The sequence below is a fragment of the Gadus macrocephalus genome, chromosome 11 (genome assembly GCF_031168955.1).
Source record: "Gadus macrocephalus chromosome 11, ASM3116895v1".
Lineage (NCBI taxonomy): Eukaryota > Metazoa > Chordata > Actinopteri > Gadiformes > Gadidae > Gadus > Gadus macrocephalus.
In genome coordinates, this window is record NC_082392.1 from 17,382,662 (window position 1) to 17,409,072 (window position 26,411).

At 46.6% G+C, this 26,411-nt stretch overlaps 1 protein-coding gene and 1 long non-coding RNA gene across 2 annotated transcripts in view; both read right to left on the minus strand.

Annotated features, from left to right (window-relative positions):
* LOC132467918 (uncharacterized) overlaps positions 1 to 26,411 on the minus strand; it is a 185,981-nt gene that overhangs the window by 99,936 nt on the left and 59,634 nt on the right. The window lies entirely within an intron of this gene.
* The window catches only part of adgrb1a (adhesion G protein-coupled receptor B1a), a 78,667-nt gene continuing 52,685 nt past the window's right edge, over positions 430 to 26,411 (minus strand). Inside the window, exons 17-34 of the mRNA XM_060065252.1 lie at positions 25,492 to 25,594; positions 25,243 to 25,286; positions 20,414 to 20,540; positions 16,598 to 16,701; positions 15,912 to 16,014; positions 14,831 to 14,981; positions 14,615 to 14,684; positions 14,156 to 14,222; positions 13,370 to 13,455; positions 11,937 to 11,996; positions 9,591 to 9,689; positions 7,847 to 8,018; positions 6,879 to 6,974; positions 6,606 to 6,645; positions 5,286 to 5,977; positions 4,419 to 4,454; positions 4,055 to 4,213; positions 430 to 3,519 (exon numbers count right to left, since the gene is read on the minus strand). Coding sequence (XP_059921235.1) covers positions 3,325 to 3,519; positions 4,055 to 4,213; positions 4,419 to 4,454; positions 5,286 to 5,977; positions 6,606 to 6,645; positions 6,879 to 6,974; positions 7,847 to 8,018; positions 9,591 to 9,689; positions 11,937 to 11,996; positions 13,370 to 13,455; positions 14,156 to 14,222; positions 14,615 to 14,684; positions 14,831 to 14,981; positions 15,912 to 16,014; positions 16,598 to 16,701; positions 20,414 to 20,540; positions 25,243 to 25,286; positions 25,492 to 25,594 — 2,404 coding nt within the window. The 3' untranslated portion in view covers positions 430 to 3,324. The remainder of the gene's footprint in view (positions 3,520 to 4,054; positions 4,214 to 4,418; positions 4,455 to 5,285; positions 5,978 to 6,605; positions 6,646 to 6,878; positions 6,975 to 7,846; positions 8,019 to 9,590; positions 9,690 to 11,936; positions 11,997 to 13,369; positions 13,456 to 14,155; positions 14,223 to 14,614; positions 14,685 to 14,830; positions 14,982 to 15,911; positions 16,015 to 16,597; positions 16,702 to 20,413; positions 20,541 to 25,242; positions 25,287 to 25,491; positions 25,595 to 26,411) is intronic.

Sequence of the window (26,411 nt, forward strand, 5' to 3'; positions counted from 1 at the left end):
GCTGTCTATCCTCTTCCATTTGGTATATAAATGGGCTTTTCTGAGGTACCATAGGCCAGCACTTATAAATAAGTCAGGCTTTTAGATAAACTGGGTTCAAACAACACGTATGCTAATTAAGAACAACGAGAGGACGGGATGTGGCGGCCGAGGAAAGGGATTTGCATGGAGATCGTTCACAATTGACAGGGGGTGGTAAACCCCAATTCGGCCGAGGTTAACCACTGGCAGCCACACATTTACCTTTTTTTATTAAAATGTTACTTTTCTGAAAAGGGATTCATAATTGCATGTGCTGACATTTGTGTTGTGCGTTTAAAACGATGTCATCAAAAAAAGCTTTTTTTCCATTCCACCCCGAAGAATTGACACAAATCTGATTGTAGACATTTCAAAGCACTTATTTCCTTAACAGGATTCATTGACCGGTTTATAATGTAGATATACTTTTATTAGAAATATGACACATTCATCTTGTGCTCTGAAAACTGTACATTAACAAAGAGGCAGCCCCGATTGAAATAAAAACAGGGATGGGAGGTTGTATTGAATTCCAGGACTAAGATCTGAGAGAGAGAGGGAGAGAGAGAGACAGAGAGAGACAGTTGGTGATATCAAAACACACACACACACACACACGCGCGCGCGCGCGCACGCGCGACAACACACATCGACATACACACACTCACGCTCCGTCACGTACACACAGTTACGTTGTGATGCAGATCAACTTTATAGTCCTGCATTGTGGAGGGGTGAGGGGGACAGGAAGGGCTGAGGGGGGGTGAGCGTTATCTCAATAACTGGGTTCATATTTCAGAGAATAATAACGATGAGAACAACTATCCCCAAGCACAGTAAGAAATATATTTATAGGCTAAAATCCATTCTTGTAGAACTCTGAAATAATTACATTTTGCTGTACATCAGGACTCCAAGTGAGTCTTGTGCTTTCTCAGTGTGCATCCATCAACGCCCCATTGGTTACTACAGGATCCATACCGTGTGTATATATATATATATCCATATGCATATCTCTGGATACATACACAGCAATATATATAACCCTCATTTTAACTTCCTCATAGAATTCTTTACATACACCATACACACACACACTCAGACACCAAGACATGAGTAACTCTTTTTCTTTTTTTTTGTCTCATCTTGCACCTGCAAAGATCTACTGTGTATGCAATAAAATGTACCAAGCCTGCTTGTACATCAAGCAATCGATGACTGTGACAGTACGCAGCCGCTGACCTTCGACCCCTTCTGCAACTCGCCGAAGATTCAAAAAAGCCAACGTGGTCTGGCGGTGACATCGTCGAGGTCATCGGCCAATGAGAGGTATGTGGAGGGGACAGAGACGGGGGGGGCAAGCTGTGCAAGCTGCCAGTGATGACACTGATTGGCCACAAGGGGCCCAGTGTGCCCCGCCCCAGGCGTGGGGGAGGGATGGGTAGGGGAGGAGAAGGACGAGAGACTCTGTACTTTGGAGCTGCGCGCTAGGTCCCGTTCGGGGTGAGTTCCACACCCCGAGGTTCCGGTGAGAAGCTGAGGTACCCCCCTCACAATGTTTTCATTGAGCGCAGGGGGCAGTGAAGGATTACAGTGGAGCAGTACGAACAACAGTCAAAAGGAAATGATGAGGCCCAGGGACAGACTCCTGTCCATCAATGTAACACTGAATGAAGAGCCAGGCAGGGACAGACTCCTGTCCATCACTGAATGAAGAGCCAGGCAGGGACAGACTCCTGTCCATCACTGAATGAAGACCCAGGGACAGACTCCTGTCCATCACTGAATGAAGACCCAGGGACAGACTCCTGTCCATCACTGAATGAAGACCCAGGCAGGGACAGACTCCTGTCCATCACTGAATGAAGACCCAGGCAGGGACAGACTCCTGTCCATCACTGAATGAAGACCCAGGCAGGGACTGACTCCTGTCCATCACTGAATGAAGACCCAGGGACAGACTCCTGTCCATCACTGAATGAAGACCCAGGCAGGGACAGACTCCTGTCCATCACTGAATGAAGACCCAGGGACTGACTCCTGTCCATCACTGAATGAAGACCCAGGGACTGACTCCTGTCCATCACTGAATGAAGACCCAGGCAGGGACAGACTCCTGTCCATCACTGAATGAAGACCCAGGCAGGGATAGACTCCTCTCCATCACTGAATGAAGACCCAGGGACATACTCCTGTCCATCACTGAATGAAGACCCAGGGACAGAAACCTGTCCATCACTGAATGAAGACCCAGGGACAGACTCCTGTCCATCACTGAATGAAGACCCAGGGACAGACACCTGTCCATCACTGAATGAAGACCCAGGGACAGACACCTGTCCATCACTGAATGAGTACCCCGGCACTGACTCCTGTCCATCACGGTAACACTGAATGAGGACCCAGGGACTGACTCCTGTCCATCACGGTAACACTGAATGAAGACCCAGGGACTGACTCCTGTCCATCACGGTAACACTGAATGAAGACCCAGGGACTGACTCCTGTCCATCACGGTAACACTATCACCCCCAGTGGCAGCGAAGAAGACTGCATGATTGCTTTTAGTTGATGCTGTTGATGCAGACTGCGCAGCATCTTTCCCTTTTCCCTGTGTAAGACTCAATATTCAAGGCCATATATATATATATGTGTATATATATATATCCTAAACACTTTTTTTTTTTAGAAAGATAACAAGTTCAGTTGTTTCATTACATAGTTGAAGACAAAAAATAAAAATTGTTCCAAGGACAAATGAAACGATATAAAAGTCACCTGTTGTTTCTCAAAGTGCTGCAGGATGTCTCATGTCCGTGACTCCCTGCTCCCCCCCCCCCCCCCCCCCCCCCCCCCCCCCGCCCCAAACCTCACACCTCTCCTCCTCCTTAACCAATTCCATCCATTAGCCTCTTGAAAAACAACAACAGAAAAACAGCAACAACATAGGAAACCGAGTTGGGCAGTGCACTTGAGCAGTGTGCGTCTGTACCCCCCCCCCCCCCCCCCTTCCTCTCCCTCCCCCCACACTGCCACGTTGGTCCAGTCCAGTGGGGGAGGCGGGGTTGAGAGGGGTGAGGGCAGGGGGGGTGCGGCACTCTGTTGAAGAGGGGATGGGGTGGGGTGGTGGGGAGGGAGATGATGTCTGAAGGGGGAGGAGGTGGTTGTTGTTGTGGTGTTTGGGAGGGAGGGAGGGTGGGGGGGGGGGGGTTGGCTGATTAGGACAGAAGACCAGGGTGTTTTCTCAGCAGTCCGTCTGGGTCCGGTTGGTGTCCGTCCGTCTGTCCGCCCCCGGGGGGGTCCTCACACCTCAGTCTGCAGGTCCATCAGCTCCTGGCCCACCAGGGGGATGGTGGCGCTGGCCTTCTCCCACTCCACCGTCTGTAGCTCCAGGGGCGAGGCGGCCACCGTGTCCAGGTCCTTCCTCACCCAGGACGGGGGGGAGTGGGGCTTACGGATGCCGTCCCAGGGCCTCTTGCTGGGGGTCTGCTGCTTGTCCTGGAGGGGGGGGGGGGGGGGGGGGGGGGGGATCATGGTGTGTCGTTACCTATGAACTAACTTAATGTTAGCACTTAAATCAAATATTTTGGCTAGTGCAATGTTTCCATTTATGTTTTGCAGGCATTGAGAACTGTGTTGATATTCTCACTGCCTGCTGTGCTTGACTGCACCGAAATTCAATGAAAAGCTAAAACGACCACGACGGAACAGCATCAACGACCGATTACCACATCACATAAATAGCCACGACCAAAGCAGCGGGCACAACTCTGATTCCAAACATCAGAGGGCTCAGTCTGAGATTGACTTTTATCCACCTTTTTCAAAAGTATATGAGCTATAAATACCAAGGCTAGAGATCTGACAGTAGGTGGACCACCAGGACATTGACAGTAAGGCCCAATCCCATTTCTACCCCTTACCCTTACCCCTCCCCCTTGTTTTGAAGGGGTAAGGGGAAGGGTTACCCCTTCAAAACAAGGGCGAGGGGTAAGGGGTAGAAATGGGATTGGGCCTAAGAAGAGTATCTTACACTCAGGTTGGTCTTGTCACTGCCGGCAGACGATATGCTCCATCTTTTGGCGGCTTTGCTGTCGACGGGAGGCGACTCTCTGTCCTTGTCTGCAGTGTGGATCTTCCTGTTCAGGTCCTGGAACATGTCCTGGTGCCGTTTCCTGGTGTGCATTATCTTCTGCAGCACGCACGCACACACACATGGGGAGGACAGGAGTGAGCTCAGGAAGACACGTCACCCCACTCACATCTGACACAACTGCAGATTAACATGCCGAGGTCTATCTTTTATGGTTTCCTTTCATGAGAAATGAATGGCGATGCAAAACAATAGTGGCCGGTTACCCAATGTCTGTTGAATGATGTGGTGAAACCAAAATTACCTCAAAGTCGAGCTCAGCATAGCGTGATTTTCGTCTCTGGGGGCAGAAAAGAGATGAAAATATGTTTTGATATCATACACCTTAAAAAAGAAACACGACAAGTAAGAGAAAGGTTTTTTTTCTTGTTTGATTGAACGCAGGCTTCTTTGGTCCTTGACGAGGGAGGGGAAGGGGTGCTGGGCCACGGAAGGGGTTTGCTTGTCTTGCAGCAGTGACCGGTGATAAAAAAAAGAACAGAAAGCCTCCGTGGTCGTCTTGCCGAAACTCCGCTGGCACAGGCCTGCGGCAAACAGCTTGTGACCAAGCGACCTTTATGTCCCCTCTCGCCGAGCGGCACGAGGAAGAGCTGACCTTCAGGCGTCTCAATGGCGGTGGCAGCTGCCGCGTCTGCACTGCATTGTGGGGGATTGTATTTGGCGTCGGCCCTCCCCCCACCGGCCGGAGTCAAAAGACACCAGCAGGCGGATTGTCTTGCCACTAGCCGGCTCATCTATGTGTGTGTGTGTGTGTGTGTGTGTGTGTGTGTGTGCTATCTATGCCCGCCGCTGGTCTCCACACAGAGAGAACAGAGGGAAAACTGACCTTTTGGAAAAATGACATCTTTGTGGGGGACAAGCTATGCTGAGCTCCTCTTTTTCATATGGAAGTGGTCGGAGTCAAAATAAAGAAAGGGCCTTTTCATATCAGGCAACAAAAAGAAAAAAATCTTTTGGTGTTCCCCCGATTTTCTTTCTCAAAGTGAATTAATAAATCAAACTGTGATGACTGGAGTCCTGAGGATGAGGAACATGATGGTGTTTGAATAGGTGATTTGACATGTGGACACATGCATACGGCGTGCTTGGAGCTCCTCTGCTCTGGACTAACCTCTAGCGAGCTCATGGACAGCGTGGCGATGTTCTCGCCCTTGGACATCCCGTTCCCACCGTCGCCGCCGCCATCGCCCATGTTGTGGCCCATGTTGTGCAGGTTGTGCATGGGCGAGTCTCTCTCCGTGCACGAGACGCTCACCTGGTCGGCCGGCAGACTCTTCAGCCCGAAGCCCGGCACCCCGTCCGTCCCGGCCGAGTTGGCCAGGTGGACGAGCCGGCTCTGAGGCAGCTGCTCGATGCTCAGGTTGTACTTTGCCGCCGGGTCATCCTTGCCCTTGGAGGGCTTCAGCGTGCCCGAGTTGTTGGTGGGCAGGATGACGTACCCTTGGCTGTTCCCCGGGCCCGGGCCGCCCCCTCCGCCTCCACCGCCGTCTGACCCGCCCCCGCCGCCGCCCTCTCCGGCCCCCCGTGGCGGCTCTCCGTCCAGCTGCTTGAAGAGCTCCCCGTCGCAGATGTAGATGGACTTGGCCCCCGGCAGCTCGGTGCTGATGCCCTTGGCGTTGGCGTTGGCGGCGGCGGCCTTGTCCCGGCGCAGGGTCAGCGTGTGGCTGCTGTAGTCGGCCACGTTCTGCAGGTGCACCTTGGCCATGCTGGCTGGCATGGTGTTGAAGTTGGAGCCCTTCTGCAGCGTGAGCGTGCCCGCTGAGGCCTTGTCCTCGCCCTGCAGGGAGGAGCGCTTCATGGGGCCTGAGAGAGAGAGAGAGAGAGAGAGAGAGAGAGAGAGAGAGAGAGAGAGAGAGAGAGAGAGAGAGAGAGAGAGAGAGAGAGAGATTAGTGTGTTTGACTCATGGCCAAACGGGAACTGGGGTCCCATCGCCAATGTTTCGCACAGCTTCCTAGATGTTGTGCGTTAAACCCTGTTCCTATGCGTATTTGAGTTCACTGCAATTCACTGCAAGTGACTTGCAACAAGGAGACATAGACGGAAAGAGACAGAAGACAAAGCAAATAAGCAACACCACCTAAAAGTCCCGGAAAAGCCACAGACGATACCCTCAGTTCGGCTCAGTTCTCCAGTGGAAGGCGGGGAGGTATATTGGTGGAGACTACACCGCCACCACAACCCCCGGGGTCAGGCCATAGTGGCATCCATCACTAACTGAGTACCGGGGATGGCTGGGAATTTGAATGGAGTGAACAAGCATCCGTTGTGACAATACCGAAGAGCGGTTTGGAAATCACTTGAGACAGCTTGTGGTGGTTATGAAGGGACTTCAGTGTATATTGAATACACACGCCCGATCACACACACACACACACATATGCCCACATATTCAAACACATAGCACACACACAATGTACTGCTGCAAATTACCTGAGCGACACGCAATATCCACGTCTTTCTCGAAGTCAGTCTGAAAACAAAGGGAAACAAAACACAGTTCTATTATTCACACAATGGGGACATGGACATACCTAATTATATCAAATGGTTGCCAGGTAGGCCTTTCAACAAAACACAAAAGAAAGTCTCAAAAAGGATTCCACAGCAGTGTTCCTTGAGTCTTACAACTAATCACTAATCACATCGATACTGAGAGTGTATCGTCAAACTCAACACATGAAGCATTTCACATCCTCGTGGTACCATGAGCTGGGCGTGTCCGTTCTGGAAAGATCCTCCTGAGTCTGCGTTGCCGTCCTCCTGGCGGTCCACCACACGACACTTGACTGCCTCTTGGACCTGGACCCCCCCCAGGGGAACACAGCGTCAGGGTTCCTGCCCTCCTTCCAGTCAAATGATCCCCCCAGCGGCCCCTGGAAAACGAGGCTGTTCCGGGCAGCTGACCCTGCCGTTGTACAACATTCGAGCTCCTCTCCGGTTGCTCCTCCAGCTCCTCTCCTCAAGCTCTACTCCAGTAACTCCTCTAACTCCTGTTGCTCCTCTGTCGTTGCTCCTCTAGCTCCTCTCACTCCAAAAGCTTGTCTTGCTCCTTTAACTCCTCTTATTTCTCTAGCTCCTCTCGTTCCTTAAGTTCCTGACTCTAGCTTCTCTAACTCCTCTAGCTCCTCTATTTATCAACCTCGTCAAGCTTTTAAAGCTTCAAATGCTCTTCCTCCCTCTTTTCCTCTGAAATGTTTGGAGCTTAAAACTGTGTGCCTGTAAATCAAGCAACGGCGTGACAAAGTCGTCAGAAATATATTTTTGTTGTTACGCAGCATTTGTAGTTTGCAGAACTGGAGCGTGTCTTTTTTTTACTTGTTTGGCTACAAATCCGTTATTTGTCAAAAAGCTGTGACAGTATAGGGGCAAATTGAATTTAGCATTGAGTTAAGTTTTATAATGTGACTTTCTAAAACTTAAAATGTTACAAAATACAAACAAAACCAAAAAAAAACACCAACAACACAAGAAAATGGAGGAGTGGACTTTTTCCAAAACTAATTATGCATCCATCTTATTCATTTATGTGAGGTAATGAATCATCCCCGGGGGGAGGTTGTAACGTCTGTGAGGGCTAGAGAAATAGGTGGTGGGCGAGAGAGAGAGAGGGAGGCGGCGGCGATGGTGGGTTGGGGGGGGGCGGGGGGGGGAGGGATGGAGTGGAGGCGTACCTCCCTGCGCAGGATGCAGTGCACCATGACGATGACAAAGCCCTCCAGGGAGTCGAAGACGGCGAAGAGGATCTGGAACAGGGCCGAGCGACGGTCCGTGATGGCCAGCACGGCGGACATCCAGGTCAGGGCGAGCAGCGGCAGCACCACACAGGAGCTCCACAGAGACGCCCTGCGGCACAGCCAAAGGACCCAGCGTGAGCGGGGGAGTAAGACCGTCCTCAGAACCATCACGAGGCTATCTGGAAATGGGCCCGAGTCTACAGTGTTCATCGTACGTTATTTGGGCAATGGCAGCAGATATAAAATTAGCTGTTGACTCGTCTAGAAAAAAATCAGCATGGCTAAAAAACTAATGTCTTTATTTTAAAACCGCCCATGCCTGATATGTTGCTTCTACGCAAAACATTGTCGATATGAATTGTAGAGTAATTAAAATAATTGCTGCCTTTTCACTTAAGATTTAAAAACACTGCAAGACACACATTATACTTAATGGCACGGGCACAAAAAAAGAAAAAAAGGTAAACATACATCCATACTCTGTAGATATATGTGTTTATATTTAACATATATGACATGCATGTATGTTCAAAAAAATGGTCCATTCAAACCATCCATGGGGCTGAGTCTATAAGAACCCCAGAGAAGGAGAGGACGGAAGGGGGGGAGGGGGGGGGAGGCGGATCGGGAGGGAATTGCAGAAGGTAAAGATAAAGGAAAATGAGGACAGAAAGAGATGTTGAGTCATAGGATAGCAGTTCCTCCGCCCAAAACTAAAGGGATATACGTTTTTTTATATTTTGTAGTTTTTATCGTGTTTGTGTTCTGACTCAGTGGGACATTTTTGAGGGGGGGGGGGGGGGGGGGGGGAGACTTTCGTGCATTGTTTTTATTATGTGATCATGTGAATATGTTTTTGTTTTTTGACTTTATCTAGAAGAGTAGATAGACATGGACATGGTTTCATGTACCATTACATAACGGTTTGTGCAGAAGTTTGAGAAGTCCCTGGACAGTTACATCACACATACCATGTTTACACACACACACACACACACACACACACACACACACACACGTTCACTACCTCTTATTGTTGCAATTGAAATGCTCATTAAGAATGTTTCTCTCTCCCTCCCCGTGCCCACAGCCGGGAGACATTTCAATATTGTTAATAATAGCAGAATCTCTGCTCACATGAGTAGACTACCTTCTGTGCATTTAAGCACAAAAATGCACACACTCCTTCGCAACAATATAACTAACGAATAATACAATTGTTAAATTATTAGATAATTTAGTTACTATGCAAGTCATTTGCAGACACACGCATCCACACGGTAACCAAACACGTTCAACATCAAAATGTGTCAGCATCTAGTGGCCAGTCCCTCTCTTTTTAAAGGCAGAAGGGAGAAGGAAAGGAAGGAAGGAACGAAGATAGGATAAGGGACATAGAGAGGACCGAGAGACAGAGAGAAAATGAAGAGAGGAAGAGGCAAGGAGGGACGGGATAGGTAGAATTATAGAGATGGGAGCAGAGGGAGAACGGAGACAAGAAGAGTTAAGGAGTAATAATTAGAAGGAGTAACATGCTGTTACTGGTAGCTGTAGAGAGAGAGAGAGAGAGTGAGAGCGAGGGAGAGATTGAGGGAGAGACAGGAGAGGTAGAGATATAGAGAAGGCAGAGGGGAGAGAACAGAGTTAGGAATAGTTAGGAGTAATAATTAGCGGGACTAACATGGCGTTACTGGTAGCTGTGGTGGACACGTCAGCCGATGAGATAACTCCGCACTTGGCACATTTGAGCGTCATATTGTACAGGGGCACTGTCATCTGACTGCAAAGTCAAATCAACACGCTGTCACATACACAGATACAAATACACCTGCACGCACACATCCCATGTACACCCATACACACACGCACAAACACACACACACACACACACACACACACACACACACACACACACAACACGTACACAAACGTGCACAGGTGCGTGCACGTGGACTGGACAGGGATGAGCACGGGCAGCTTGTCAGTGATCTCTGACCTGTCTCTCTCTCAGGGCTAGGAGTTGTGTGTTTGCGTGTGTGTGTTGACATTTTCTCCTCTGAATTTATGTCTACAGGGGATGTTGATGATGAGTAGTAATATTTGACATTATTATGGAAAAAAGGGAATTCCGGTATGATTTTTTATCTTTGGTGCTCTTTTCTTCCTTGTTTTAGCATATTTTCTAATTACATATAAACTATAATTTACTAAAAAAGGTCTAAATGCACATTTACATTCTCTTTTTAAATATGTTCATAGCAACGTGGAATTACTTGTGCTACTTTGTTTCGTCAGCTCAAACCCTACCTTTACGGAATTAATGCTGGGCACTTAAGCAAGCATCCATCCAACATACAAAAACACACGCACACACACACACACACACATGCAATCAGTAGAGCATCATTAACATATGCACTACGACGTCAAAGTGGAGAACTTAATTCTAGTGCTAGAATTGTACAAAACCTATATCTGTGTATGTGCATTACAAAAAACACAAGCAACATAAGGCAGTGTTGTAGCAGCGTGTAGGACAGCTGGTTCTGAGTCTGTTCCACGGCTGCAGTGTTATGATGAAAGACCCCCGAGGGAACGATGACCAACGAGACGAGTCCACAACCCAACGTCTCCTCAGCCCCACAACCAGTAAAGTCAAGAGAAGCCAAACCAAATCGATTGCATAGCCCCTGGGTCGCCTAGATTAAATTCACGTAATAGAATGAATTCAATTTCAAGTAAAAGGGCAAAAACACCCTCTAAATGTTTCACAGGCGATGATATTAAAAAGCAATACGATTCTTTTTATAGGGATAAAAAACATTGACCAACATAAATTCCCCTTCTCTTCATGGTGATGGTGTGTGTGTGTGTGTGTGTGTGGGGCTGGGTCAATGGAGCCTGCTACGCTCCCACCGAAAGCGATAATCGCCACGCACACACACTGACCCCAAGCGTTATTGTGCTTTTGCTGACAATCTGTCCATCGACTCACACGGAATCTGGTTTTCAACTCACAGCTGCCATTAGACAAAGGTGTCACGATGTTAGCCCAACCTAATATCTTTGGAGGGTTTTACCCAAGGACAATCCACAGAGTGTGAACGCCTCCCGGCTTCTGTAAACATGCGTTCCGTATACGTAATCGCTGAAAGGAATCGGGACTCTCTTGTATATTTTAATTTTCTCAGCCAATTACCCGTTGACACAGTCTCAGAAGCTGCTCAGGCCCGGCGCAGATGCTTCGTGTGTCTCATTAGATGCTGCGCACATTAATTACCTTCATTAAACATGAGATTTGGGCTTTGAACACGGAGAAAACAGCCACCATTGTGTGGCGGTAGGGGGAACAGAGACACCATTGAAGGGGGAGCCTAAGTCAGAGTCCCTCCACGAACCCGCTTTGAGCCCCACCACAGCCGGGACAAAACGAACGGGATGCAGGAGCACAGAGTCAAACTGCTGTGCGGTTGTGTGACAGCACCGTTACACAACATTGTTCAATCAGTTATGTTGAGACCTTGTTCATTTCCCATGGCGGTTACACAACCAGCTGTCCACAAACACTGGCCTACAAGCTATTTATGGTTCAAGACCGTATACGGAAAGACACATTTTTCCAGATGCAAAGACGTGTTAGTTTACCGAGAGTCTTACGCACACACACATACATTCACACCCCCTCATCGTCATTATTACAGATTTTTCTACACCCTAAGTATCAAACATTTAATCCTTTTAACTACTGTACTATTATTGTGAAAATGTCATTGATCATTTAGTTATTTTATCATCTATTTTGCTATGTCACGGATTGTCAGAACTCAAACAATAAGGTTAAGTTAATATGTGTTTACTATTGCACTACCAGGTGTTAGGGTAAATTGCAGGGTAAATAGCGAGGGAAGTACTAAGGAGGCCAATCAGAGGTGCTTGCTAGCAGAGTGGAGGCAGCAGGGTTTGGTGATGGGCGGGGCTATTAGCCATACATCAAGAAAAAAGGGTGAGGTGGGCAGATATGTTTTACCCAATCACAGATGACATGGGGGAGGGCCTCTGAGGCTGATGTGTTCCTGATGGGAGAGCCCTGAGTGAGAGAGAGGGGATTCTGTGCAAACATGACTTTTCAGACAGCAAAAATAAAACAAGTACAGTTGAACAAGGAGGTCATTGAAAGGCAAACATTGTTCAAGTTGGTAGATATGAGAGAGAGAGAGAGAGAGAGAGAGAGAGAGAGAGAGAGAGAGAGAGAGAGAGAGAGAGAGAGAGAGAGAGAGAGAGAGAGAGAGAGAGAGAGAGAGAGAGGCAGATATAGATAAATAATAACAATTAGACACAACAACACTAAGTAAAGGCCTAACAGCCAACATTCAGGCTAAAGGCAAGCAGGGTGCATGGACGCCGTCATATGTGTAGTTATTTCAACATCAGGCTGTCAATTACTTTATAAACTATGATGCACTTGACTAGCACAAATACAAAAACTTTAAAGGATTCCTGATCTATCGCAGCTCTTCGCTCCGTTATTAGGACTAAACTCGGCCATGCAGCACCGACAATGTTGTAGTTACTCCAGTATTGATTTTATGCTGATTGTCCTCACCTTGCACATGTGAGTCACTATGGGTAAAAGCATTTGCTAAATTGCTACATATATATCTAAAGGTGTTTTTGAAAACAGTATAACCCTTAATTGACTAAATCTGGCAAGAGAGGAAACTAATGAAAGGCTGAGCGGTCTGAGAGCCTGATGCCATAGTGTGTATTTATATATATATATTTGTTTATCCATGGAGTGAGAATGGATTATACAAACTATATGCTCGGTTAGAAGCGACCCTGCTTCCATTTGCACTAAACGTCCAAACAGGAATAACACAACAACAAAGACAAAGGGGAAAAATAAACAAATAAATAAATACATAAAATCACATTAAAAGCAACCCCCGCAAATCAATACGAGCTGGAGGAATGTGTAACCAAACACCGACTCCCAAAACAAAGTTAAAACACACAAAGAACTAAAAAACAAAACAACAGGAAAATTAACTCAGGAGGGTGAGATGATCGATCATTGGGTCAATCGTGTAGCAGGACCAGTAACCAGACGGTCTTTTATCGGCATTCCTTTTTTCATTCTACTAGTACCCTTTTTCGGGCCCCAGGACCCTGCATAGCCAATTCCATTGATCTTAATCGAGATACATTTTTTTAAAATGGAAATAATTACTTCTCATCCCGTTGTCAAACTAGATCAAAATTGCCCGTATTTAAGTGGTTGCAATTTCCTGTGAGTTATTTCTTGATGGTCTTGAACACAAGGTAATGTTGCTCTGTGCTCCGGATATCATTCCAGTCAAATAACTAGTCCCCCCGCCCCACCCCCCCCCCTCCCCCGCTCCTGGACATCAGGCTGGTTATAGGTCCATAATCAGAATGGATGAGTGGTATATCGCATACCCCGCCCTCTCCTTCAGTTTCATATCAGTTATGCCGTCTTTGGACACCAGTTTGTTAAAAACCAGAATCCCGATCACCATGTTAACCTGGGAAGAAAGAGGAGAGACGTTGTGGTTAAGGAGGAACACAATTCCTAATGCCATCCAGAAATTGATGGCAACGGCCACTGATTAAAAGTAACATGCATGTGAGTTATTCATTCAACTTGGTGGCTGCATTTAGATGCTAAATACCACCATCTAAAATAGCATGGTTATACACATTAAGCGTTTAATGAAGTGGAATAGAAAACAATCAAGGAGGAATTCACAACCAACGAGATGGCTTGTACTTTCTGGACACGGAGTGAAATGAGGAAACAATCCTATTTGAGCTCAGCATAGTTTAGTAACATCTCACAGTAGTAATTATATTCGTCCAACACAAAGACATTCTGCCCTTGCAAACCTCAGTGATGACATTTAATTAATCCTAGCGGTCAAATAGGTGACCCTATTACAGTTACTGACTCATCATCATAATTAGCTTTTTAAATACCTTTACATATTTACACCCTGCTATCAGGGGTCCACAATGGCCAGGATCAAATAAAACAACATGATGACTTTACATGATCAGCCATTGCCTTTGAAAAGTATTGCCTGATGCTTGAAGATTAAGTTAAGACAAGTATGTCTGTTGGCTTGGCTCGGAGCTCTTTAAAAGCAAGCAGAGTTTTACAAATGTGAAGGGAAGAGCAGAGGGAAAGGGCCTCCTCGGGTGGGCAGTGTCAGAGAGAGGAAGTACCAAGACTACAGCGGCCGCAGGTCCCACAAAGGCATAGAGCAGGCCGCCTTCCAGGGAGAGCCAGCAACTAAGAGAGGGAGAGAGAGTGGTGGAGAGAGTGATGGTGAGAGAAAAACAGGGAGAACATAAGAATCAAAGGCAAGGGCTAAAGCTGTATAGCACAGGGGCAAAGGGAGGTGAGGTCTGTGTCTGATGGAGTTAGGAGGACTAAATGAAATTGAACACGGACGGAATCACTGCAGGGCACTCAGGGTCGACAGCGCCAGAGAGAGTAGGTGGTAGGAACGACCTCAGAGCAACGGGAAGCCGAAGGGTGAATGACCCTCTGCGAATTTGTTCCCAACCCCTGGTAACCCTCCCATTTATGCATCGTATTTTCATACCAAACCGAGGAGTTTACCCAACGCAGTATGGGCAAGCCAACAGCCCGCAGAGTACAACAAAGTCAGAGCTACTCACTAGTTGGGCGTTCCGTATCCCTTGGCCTTGGTGAAGCCGACGGAGATGGCGACCACCAGGGCAGGGAGACCTGGGGGTTGGAGGAGCGTTGACACACACACACACAAGCCGCTGCATTAGCCATGATGCACCCAGACAGGTATGGGTGTTTTGATAGACAAGAGAACACGAGACACACGGACGGTGAGAAAGGCTGCCGGCCCCCCTCACACCTACCCCAGCCGAGACACAGGAAGCGCTTGCGTATGATGCGGTTCCTCAAGCGGCCCGTGACCGCCATGTAGGACTGCCATGCCTCCGTCAGCACCCAGCAGAAGGAGGACAGGAAGAAGAAGTGGAGGAACGCAGCCACAAGGGTGCACAACACCTGGGGAGAGAGAGAGAGTCAAAAAGGGTAAGGGGGAGAGAGACAAGAAGGGTAAGAGTGAGATAGTCAAGGACGAAAAAAGAAAGACAAAAAGGATGAGAGATGGGGGAATTAATTATAATTGGATATTGGCTTCAAATAAGATATTATTACCGATTTTTTTTTTGTATATTCATATATTTCTGGGAGTACGTTCTAAGCGGTTGGCCAGTTCATGTCGTAAGCCAGTTCAGTTCAGTTGTTTTTATTTAGCTACCTATTTTATTTTATAGTAATTTATCTTTTTATAATTTTTTACTTATATACGTTCTTATTCAATTATTTTTACTTTGTGTTCACTCTGTAAAGTATCTTTGAGTATTTAGAAAACCGCTATATAAGTTGAATGTATTATTATTTATGTGATGTAGACCCTGTTATGGACCCCCCGGGTTGTGGACTGTTTCCTGTCTGCAGACCATTGTGATATAGAAATTAAGCCTTTTTCTTTACTTCCATAAAATTCAAATATGTTTTGTTGTCATTTTGATTAAATATTTATATTTTACCTTATCAAGTGTAACTCTGTGTCTATACCCAAACTAAAGTTTTCGCATTCTGCGCCAATGGTCTGAATAAAAGTATTTTGCAGCCTATTAATATGCAGTTTGTGTTAGCTAAATGTAATGCACGTCTCAACAGCCATATTTGGTTAGGCCATAAATGGATCAGATATCAAGGAATGTTATAAGCGCTCTTGGTTGTGGTGGATGGATGCGTGATACATAACTGACAATAATGTCAGTAATGCATCATGTTTATCAGTGAGAGTTTGACTTGGTACAATAATTATACATGTGATACTCTTATAACTGTTCGAGAACTGTAAAACTGTTACACGATAGGCAAACAACAAACCACGTGGGATACCTATAGAGGCCCAGTGCTCACCTTGTTGCGTGTCTGGGTCTGACCAATGAGAATCAGGGCGTTGGAGGAGATGATTGACAAACAGAAGTTGATGAGGATCACCGACCGTTCAGAGCGAATATACCTTAAGAAAAAGGGTAGAGAATATTATTAAAAAAAAAATTACAATAGTATATGTTAATATTACAAGTAAAGCTACACATTACTAGCAATGCCACAGAGAACATTTTACATGCAATTAGGATTCAATATGGGGCAGGCCAGTCCCATGACCAGGGTGTTGGGTGTGACCCCAAGGTGAAAGGTTCAGGCTATTGAGCCCCTATATCAGCAATCAATCCCTAGGCATCGTTGAGCCAGATGCGTAACCCTTACCTCGTCATTAATGACAAATGAAAAGTAAAATCACTGAAAGGATCACTTTGGATAAAGTCTCTCCCGCACAAAGCACACAGAGTGATTTGGATTCATATTTGAAGCACGTCCCAAAAAAAGAAACTAGAATCCCATTGTTCAAACAGAGCAAAGCAAGCAGAGCAGCAATGTAGCAGGGCTGTACGATTCTTCTCGCTTTCGTACAGGACTCAAGCCTGTTATGGACACGTCAATTCCAAAACGTGATGACGGGTGTGTCCGGGGCTTTACAGACCCTCAATAATCGGGGTCGTCTCCTTGGTCGTACTGGTGCATGTGTTGTGGGAGCCTACCTCCAGACAGACACGTAGATGATGATGAGCAGCAGCAGAGTGAGGGAGGACACGCCACAGCCGACGATCAGCGTGACGGACGGGAGCTGTGTTTTATCCATGTTCTGGAGGAAAGGCACACACAGGCAGGGTTGAATATTCAGGGCTCGTAGTGGTGTGATATTCGCACAGAAGGTATTCTGCCCTCACTCCCACTGGCGTGTGCGCGTGTGTGCTTAAAGACACAGATACACTCCGGTGCGCGTGGCTACCAGACAGGCTGTTGTTTAGGTCTTGTCAATGGAGAGCAAGGTGACTTCAAGGTGAATGGAAACAGGATTTTTCCAAAAATATGAAAAAATACACACCTCAACCCCTGGGCATTAGCATACACCACCTACTGTACGGTTAGGTCCACAGCATTTTGCATGCAAACGTCTCATATTCCGTATGTACGCAGACCTCTAATAAAGAAACACAAAGAATGATTTCCTAGTCCTGTGAGCGTTCTCTCCATACTACTGCAGCCATTGTCTTCATCGCTATGGCAACAGTGCAATATGGCAGCCGTTCCTGCAGCAGCTATCACACTGGCACCATGGCGCATTCGTCTTGCGTTTCATATCTGGGTCACACTTGTATAATTACTGTACATGTGTACACACGGACAAACGCACACACGTACATGTTTAGCCAGCCATGCAAAATACTGTATATAGCCCTGTCTTATGAAGCTGGTGATCAGCATAGAAAGGCTAAAGACTGATAAACGTTAGCATGAACAATCTGAGCTAGCATATATGCTAGCTCACATGTCAGGCCAGGGCACAGTGGCAACACCTCCACAGCCTCAGACATGTTTGCTGCAAATAAAAGGTATATGAAACTGCTTATTTTAAAAGACGAGCTGATGACTAAGAGCGAAAGGCAGATTGAAATCCGATTTGTTTATAGGTTTTTATCCCAATGTAAAAAGTTATCTCTGTGTTTCCGGTCTGTTCCATCCCAGGTGTTTGAGCGGGGGTGCGACGGTGCACTGAGATGATGTGGAAGTGTCTGCTGAGATGATATTTTATGGGGGGGAAGGGGAGACGCGTGGGAGTGAGGGAGGTATGAGGAACAGGGTGACATGAGGGAGTCTCTCCACGTGGACCCCTCAAGCCACAGATAATTGGCTGAGTTTATAGCCTGTCTTGTCTGCAGGTTTGATGTGTGTGCTGAGGCCAAGTTAATTAAAATCCCCCTGATTAATCTACACTGCAGCGACTTCCCCTCCCCCCCTCCCGCTCTAAAAGCAAAGCAGTTCGGGTGGGTGGGGGTTAGATTATCAGTTCAGTGGAACGGAAAGTCGCTGCTCACACAGAAAACATTTCCTGCTCCTTAGGGCTTGACTACCCATATAGAACTCTACTCGTCTCTTTTCTCTTTCGGTTTTTCGGTCTCTCTCTCTCTCTCTCTGTATCTCATTCTCTCTGTCTCAGTCTCTCTCGATGGAGACCGATCGTCCCTGGCAAGGACTGCAGGTGTTACTCGATGCACCCCTCCTCCTCCCCCTGCCCACCCACACAAACACACACACTCCCACCATCATTCCCCCCCCCCCCCCCCCCCCCCCCCCATATTGGGAACCAAGCACAACCGTCAACTGCAGTTTTTTCTCCATCCTTTTTCCCTGTATCATTTCTATTGCAAAACTAGCCGACCGACGGTGCCTTCCAAAGCACTTGCTTTGTTCCCCCGTCTGCAGACGCCTGATTGAATTTCATAAAGCCTGCAGCAGAATCAAGATTGCGTGTTGGTTGGAACAGCCAAGGTGGCGGAAGGATATATATATATATATATATATATGTAAAAAATAAATTAAAAAAAAGCACAAGAGCAGAAGAAGAGACAGATTAGAGTGTGACGATGTATTGCGGAAGCGGCGCAGGGGGGAAATTATGCGAGGAGTTGACTGAGATGTGGAGGAATACAAAGGGATGCGAGAGAGAGGGAGAGGGAGAGAGAGGGAGAAGGGCAGATAGAGGGTGGGTGTTTGTCATGCTAGGGCTGTCGATGGCTAGCTGCAGACGTACAGAGGAGAAAGCCAGGCCCGGTTAGAAGCCATCATGGAGTTGCAAAAGGAATAATTAGCATTGCTAACCATGGCCATAGCAAACCAACATCACAGTGTGTTTGTGGGGGGAGAGAGAACTGGCCTTTTCCATTTCTCTTTTTCTCTTTCTCTTTTTTTCCCCCCATCGTTGGCATGGGGAGCAAGTCAAGCTGCCACCATTTTGCTTCCCTCTGGGCATGTGAAAGCTCCAGACTGCGACAGTGCTGAGAACGGCCTGTCGACTGCCCAGGTAGAGAGAGACAGTGGCTACAGGCAGAGTCAGAGCGGGCTGGCTTCCAACAAGAAGCGGTAGCCATCGTGCTAGCTACTATTAGCACACATGCTGCTAGGCTAGGGGTGATGGGCTTGCAACTCAAGCCCCCCCCCCCCCGAGCTCCATGTTAGCGGCAGCGTTCCATACATCTGAGGTTGTACATGTGCATGTTAGAAAACAAGCTAGACAGAGCAAACATCATGCGGCATGTTGGAATGCACCCATTTAATATGGTTCCACTCGCTCGAAAGCCTTCCATTGGCTGACTAATCTTGGCTTCAGGATACTAGGATACGCAACAGAGAGCAAGATGTTCAAACACACATACACACAAACATGCACACATATTCAATCCCTCACACATTTCCATACACACACACACAAACACACACATACAAAGCACAAACCGAAAAAATAAACATACCATGTTCTGCTCAAACCAAACCTTAATTGGCTACCTATGTAAGTTTCCATCCATGTATTGTTGGTGAAGCTGGGCAGTGGGTTAGTTAGTGGGATGCCTCATCTCCTATATCTTTTCTTGAAACAATGCAAGCGACTTTTATCCTTTGCGTCGGCTACGTCTTTAAGAGGGCCCCGAGTGCCTATGCTGTTACCAGGGCAACAAACAAACTGCATCCAAAGCAATTTCCAGTCTAATAATAACTAATCACATAGAAGAAAAATTCACCAAAAGACCCTGCCCTTTTCCCAGTAGAAACTGTGAAAACATACTTGATCAGTGGAATTCATCAGTGATGTCCATGTCCTTTATTACACATTCTCTCATGGTGCACAGCACAGCAGCAACCACCATCTGAGGTTATATCAGAAATACTGCTATGCTGCCCCAATTTGCAATTTCTAATTTGCATGTCTGCATAGTGTAGGCCCCTAGCCCCAGAGACGTGGAAAACACAAGGAGCGACGCTTTGATTGGCATCGTTGCAATTTAGATTTGAACATCAGTTTGTTAATCAATTGTGGTGCTCATATTTCTTATTATTAGATATGAGAGATGATGTGCGATTCCTCACACGGCACCCACATCACAATCCTATTAACCATGATGTAATGTATGCAAATCAACACATCTGTCGGTAAACATCCTGTGCGGTGTGCGGTTGAAATGCAGAGGTGACCAACAGCCCGGTGTGGCTTGCCTTGCTGAACAAACGTCAACATATTCGGGGTATATATTCATTTTTTTGAATATGCCCATACGCTTTATTAGTGAAGACACAGAACTGGCTATAGACAGTGGTGCCATGTCGAGGGGGAGAGAGAGAGAGATGGAGCGGGAGAGAGGAAGGAGGGGGAGGGAGGGAGCGAGGGATCTGTTGATATGTTACAATGACGCCCTTTTCATAAAACCTGACAGATACATTCACCTAACTCGCAAAACACATTGTTTCGGATACATCAATGTCCAAAAAAAAATAGGTAGGGAGGTGTCGGTGGGACTTACCATGTCAGGATTTAGCCGTGCTAAAATGGCGAAGGTGGACAGTCTGTCACACACGCATTTGGTTCTGAATGAGTCGACGAGCACGGCTCTGCAGCCCTTGGCAGACCACGATCCGAGCAGCGAGGAGCTGCGGAACACAGAGAGAGAGAAAGAGAGAGAGAGGACGATGCAGCGGTGAATAAAAGCCGCAAAGATATTCAAATCCCCCCACGTTAGAGCTAACTGTGAAGCCCTAATCCACGTTACATCTTCGCCGGTCGCGAGCAGAGGCGCAGAACGCAGCGAACGCGGTGATGAACGGTCTCTGTGGCGGGGCGCTGCACAGCTTTCTGCCTGGCCACATTATTATTCCGATAGAGTGGAAACTGAAATATCCCCGAAAATACGTGTGAAAAAAACTAATGGTAACAAAGATATCGAACGCAATTCTTTCAATAGATCTAATACTCGAAACTAACAATTTCATAAAATAATCGGTGTCGTTAATTGGCCCGTTTTTTTTTTTAATTAGGCAACCATATTTGAATCATAAATTATCCTATAGGCTTCTCCGTAACGACAGCGATTGCGTCTCAATAAACGATTTGAGCACCGCGTGGCTCACTGCCACTTACAGTTAGCAAATAAAACGAAATAATAAACCACTTTATACCTCATTTATAGACCCACACAATATGTAAAATGACCCATTGAATTGGCATTACGATTGAAACACACACACACACACACACACACACACACACACACACACACACACACACACACACACACACACACACACGTGTGTGTGTGTGTGTGTGTGTGTGTGTTTGTGTTTCTAAGGCACTAACAATAGCAGTGCTTAGAATAATATTCATCATTCCTGGAGTTTTTAAATCAATAGATTGGATTTTCATCCGCAGGCCTTCCAACCAACTTAAGTACAAAGCAAAGAGCTTTTGCTCCGTGCAACTTGTCCAAAGTACACAGCTGTCAGAGCACATTCCATTAAAATAATAATTTGAGCAAAGATTACACTGTTCAATGCATTTTCCCCTCGTTTTTAAACCTTCTCGTAGCTAGGTTGTATGTACATAGCCTACTCAATAAAACACATTTTAAGCTGTTATTCAGACCCTTATTTTTCTATCACAACTGCACACAACAGCCCTATCTTCCAGTTAAATAGTTGAGTCATGGCCGCAGGTTGTGACATCTTGACTTATCATTCAACCAATTAATTAAACTCTCCCCAATGTCTTTTGCATGAGATTTCTTACACAGTAATGCTACAATATGATACATTCTACAGGTCATCCAACTACTGAATAATTTCAAACACACTAAAATGTCTCAGAAGAGAAAAAATAAGTCAGCCTTCTGGAAACCCATGCAGCAGCTTTTATAGCACAAGGGCAGCATATACAGTACAAATTGATTTCAGGAATGCCTTCAAAGTATCGCACCACAACGCACACAGGCCCTGAAGGAAAATGTCAAAATAAATAAAACAAAACAACTTAAAGCCATCACTGGTACTTGCGGACCAAGGTCTCAAGTTGTTCACAGACAGTTAAAGTGTCTTAACAGTATTTCTCCCAAACAAATTATCGCTCTGCTTCTAGTAGACTTTAAGCCTGCCGCCAGTGCCGAAACCAAACAGGATTACCCAAAGTGCATCAGGATGACAAATGCTGAAGGGCAACTTGGGCATGAGAAAATCAAGAGAGAGCAGGGAGCAAAAGTGCCGCCCAGAAAAAAAATGGATAGATGTATGAGAATGTGTGGTTGTGGTGGTGCTTGTCGTGGTGGGGGAGCGAGGGTGGGGACAGGTTTAGAGCAGAGGCTCCATGGCCTCTGGAGAAGGGTTCGCTGCTGACCCTAGCACATCACTTCTGAAAGAAATCCAATATATTACAACTCAGCGCTGTCTCTCTCTGTGGATGACACGGTTAGACCTCTCACTCCATCTCCCTCTCTCTCTCTGTCTCTCTCTCTCTCTCTCTCTCTCTCTCTCTCTCACACACACACACACATGGTCGACTCGAGCAAACACGCATGGCCACAGACAGACTTGGCCACAGCCTCTAGACTAGATGGTTCATTATGTGGCAGTCCAGCAGCCCTGCATGGGAGAGCCTCCCCATCCAGAAACAGTGCCATGGAGTAAAAGCCCTGCAGCAATGGAGGCGAAGTCCTGAGTGCATACCCCCCCCCCCCGCTCCAAAGAATACGTTAATCACAAATTAATTTTGCATGGATAATAATCGGATAATGTTCAGTTTATTATATACACTATTATCAGTTGATCAGTTGACTTTTTGTTCTACTTGATTACTTCGCCATGTCTTCAAAAGGATTTAAGTTGGATGGATTTCATTGTCTTTTCCTTAAGACACGACCAGCTTTTATACCAATGCATTCATATTTAACACCGGAAATGTGACACACACACAAACACAATAATACACAGGCATACACACACAAACAAACGCACGCATGCACACCTGGTCGTTTTGTTGTGAGAGAGAGAGAGAGGGAGAGGGAGAGGGAGAGGGAGAGGGAGAGGGAGAGGGAGAGGGAGAGGGAGAGACGCTGAGTGGTTAAATTATCGATTTTTTTCTCAGTTGAAGTGTGGCCCCTTCAACAACCCTCCACACATCTCTTATCAGCAGGACAGGGGCGCCTCCCTCCAATTCTAATTTCTCCCCCAAAATATTAACTCATTTATCACACACTCCACGCCTTCCTCCCCCTCACAGCCTCGGCTCCCTTCACAGCCATGCTGGTACTGATGAGATGCCAGGACTGAGGGAGTAGCGCTGGTACTGATGAGATTCCACCTACGACTTGGGGAACAGATTCCTCTCCCATTCCCTTGTTGCCTCGTTTCTTTTCCCTCTTTTTTTACTCCTCTGATTTTAGCTTGCCCATCTTTCTTTACTATCATTATGGCTTATGGCTTCTTTCCACGCCACTCGTCTCTCTCTCTCTCTCCCTCTCTCTCCCTCTCTCTCTTAAAAGCCCTGTTCATACCTTGCAACGTGTGCTGTTCAAGCACTAAATGGATTAAGTCACGCCTGCCATTAGCACAAGTCCTCAACAAACAAGGGACACTCAAGATATATCTTAGCTCACCTGCTTGCTCTGCAAACGACAATCAACTTACTGCTTGGTTTAGTGCAACGGCGGCACTCAACCAAAGCACTACAACAACATTAGCTTGATGATGTAACACTGCTTCATTTCAGATGTGGGCTAGATTGTTTAAATGTTTTTATTTGTGTGTGTGTGTTATTGTAATAATTAGCATGGACTTATGTGCATGCATATGCAGTCACAGTCTGGTGCTCCGCACCCTGAATGTGGTTGGCTGAGCATCACTGCATATTTATAGTCATTGTGATAAGATCCCCCAGGAAGTATTTTAATGTTGAACTTTCAGACTGTGCTCCTCTGATCTTCTGTTCCACCGTTCGCTTGCTTTAGTCTGACTGTGTGTCCTCCTCACAACCACCATCCCGAACCCCCAAGCTCTATCTCTGCGTTTTGCCGTTTCTCTGCATTTCTCAAGCAAAAACTTTTTTCCCTCCCTCATTTCTTTTTTTAATCCTCAGACTGAGGCGAATAGCGTTGTGCTCTTCATCTCTGTAACAACAAGTGTACGCACCCATCTAAATGCAAATGTCCAACCTGCACTGCAATATGGCCACGGGCACGAGATGTTTGTTATTTGTAGTTTCTTTACACTTCACACTTGAATATGCACACAACCTCCTTATCCCTGTGTTTAAATAAACAAGCAACTTTGAGGAGCAAGGTGCATTCAAAAGGGTGCTCCAAAATTGGGGTCCCTACCAAGAGCTCAAATTAAAAATTGTTTCCCCCTTGCTCTTCTCCCCTTGTCATCCCCCCTCGCCTTGCTTTTCTGGGCAAGGATTCTCTCTCTCTCCCTCTCCCCCTCCCTCCCTCTCCCCCTCCCTCCCTCCCTCCCTCCCTCCCTCTCTCTCTCTCTCTCTCTCTCTCTCTCTCTCTCTCTCTCTCTCTCTCTCTCTCTCTCTCTCTCTCTCTCTCTCTCTCTCTCTCTCTCTCTCCCTCCCTCTCGCTCTTTCTCTCTCTCTCGCCACCTCTCGGCCTGTATCTCTCTCCCGCTCTTATCACTCCGTTTTGTACCCCGCTCCAAGCTCCCTTACATTTTGACGCGTGGCGGTGAGTGTCATGCGTGGGCCTGGAGATGCAGGGGGTAAAGTAGCGGTGAGCGACACTTCTCATTTTCCACATGGTGCATCGTTGTCAGTGAGGTGTGAGCGCCGACTTTCACGGCGTACCGCACGCAGCCACACACCACACTCTGCACTTTTAGGCAACAGGGGGGGGGGGGGAGGCCTTGGTAAAGTTTGTGAGCTTAAAGAAGACGAAGGAGGTTTGGATAGACGCACATGAAAATAGGCGGCCGAACGCTTTGTAATCTCTGAAGCTGTGTCAGTTTAGCTGCATGAATGATGACACTAAAACAGAGGAACGTTGGTCGATCACACACAGACACACACTGACACTCAGACTCAACCACAAACACAAACACACACACACAACCACACACACCGCACACACACACACACACACACACACACACACACACACACACACACACACACACACACACACACACACACACACACACACACACACACACACACACACACACACACAAACACACAATGAAGGGTTTGGTATTCTATTAAGGTGTATTTGTTATTTTACTTTGTTTTCTTTTCACTACCGCAGCCACAAGGTCAATCATCGAGCGGCTGTTTGGATGATCGAATGCACTAAGAGGCAGACTGCCTTACCTGTCACTCTCATCCCACGATATGCAGGTCTGGTTGGTGGTTCCCTGGCCGGGTTGGGAACAGAAACAGCATTAGTTTGAAATGTGTTGATTAAAAACAACAAATAAATGAAAAACGTCCACAGTTGCAAAGCTGTGGCAATCTGCAAAGCACATTGACTCGAGAACTACCAAAGTGAAATGCAATTGGAAGTATTAGTTGCATAGTTTAGCTTGGAGGTATTAGGGGGTATTTTGGAAAGTAACTCACGTTGTAAAGGTGAGAGAATTCCACTTCCACAGGAAGTGAGAGCGATGCCGGTGTTGGCTTGATGGTCACAGACACGATTTTGGAGTTAACCACGGTGTTGTTTCTGGGGAGGACAAAAAAAATTTCACACAATCAAACAGCTTCTTTTAAAAGTGTCTGTTTACACCAAAGCCGTTTCCACACACCAAGCTAAAATCCCCTAACTGAAGATTTCATCCGAGACAACAGCTCATGCTATTGTCAGAAACGTAAAGACATTTTAACGTTTGAAAGGTTCTGCTTAGTATGCATTACAATTTCCTATTTTACAGGTACTATCAATCATGTTGAATTGGACCAGGTGGTAGAAGCCATGGAGTGAAATCAAGGAAATGCAGCTTAAATTACTGACAACAAAATCCTACTGTAGGACTGTTTACACCCTTTGTCCTTGTGCCTTCTCAGTTACATTGTACCCTGTATTCAACGTAACCGCGAACAACCAGAGTACCACAATCATTCAACTTAAACATTACTGTCACCTTGTCTCCTTCCTAAAGACCATCCTTTTTAGAGAGAGAGAGAGAGAGAGAGAGAGAGAGAGAGAGAGAGAAAGAGAGAGAGAGAGAGAGAGAGAGAGAGAGAGAGAGAGAGAGAGAGAGAGAGAGAGAGAGAGAGAGAGAGAGAGAGGGAGGGGGAGAGAGAGGGAGGGGGAGAGAGAGAGCTGTCTAGTGGTATGGAAAGAAGCCATAATAACCCCTCCTGTAAAAGAACACACCAGGAGAGCTGGATACTAGCATGTGGGAGGACACTTCTCTCTCTCCCTCTCTTCCCTCCCATCATATGTTTTACTGGATCATTATGCAGCATAACCAGATTACCATAATGGAGTGCTGCTTACTCCCAACATCCACAGCCCTGCATAATAGAGTCTGCATCCG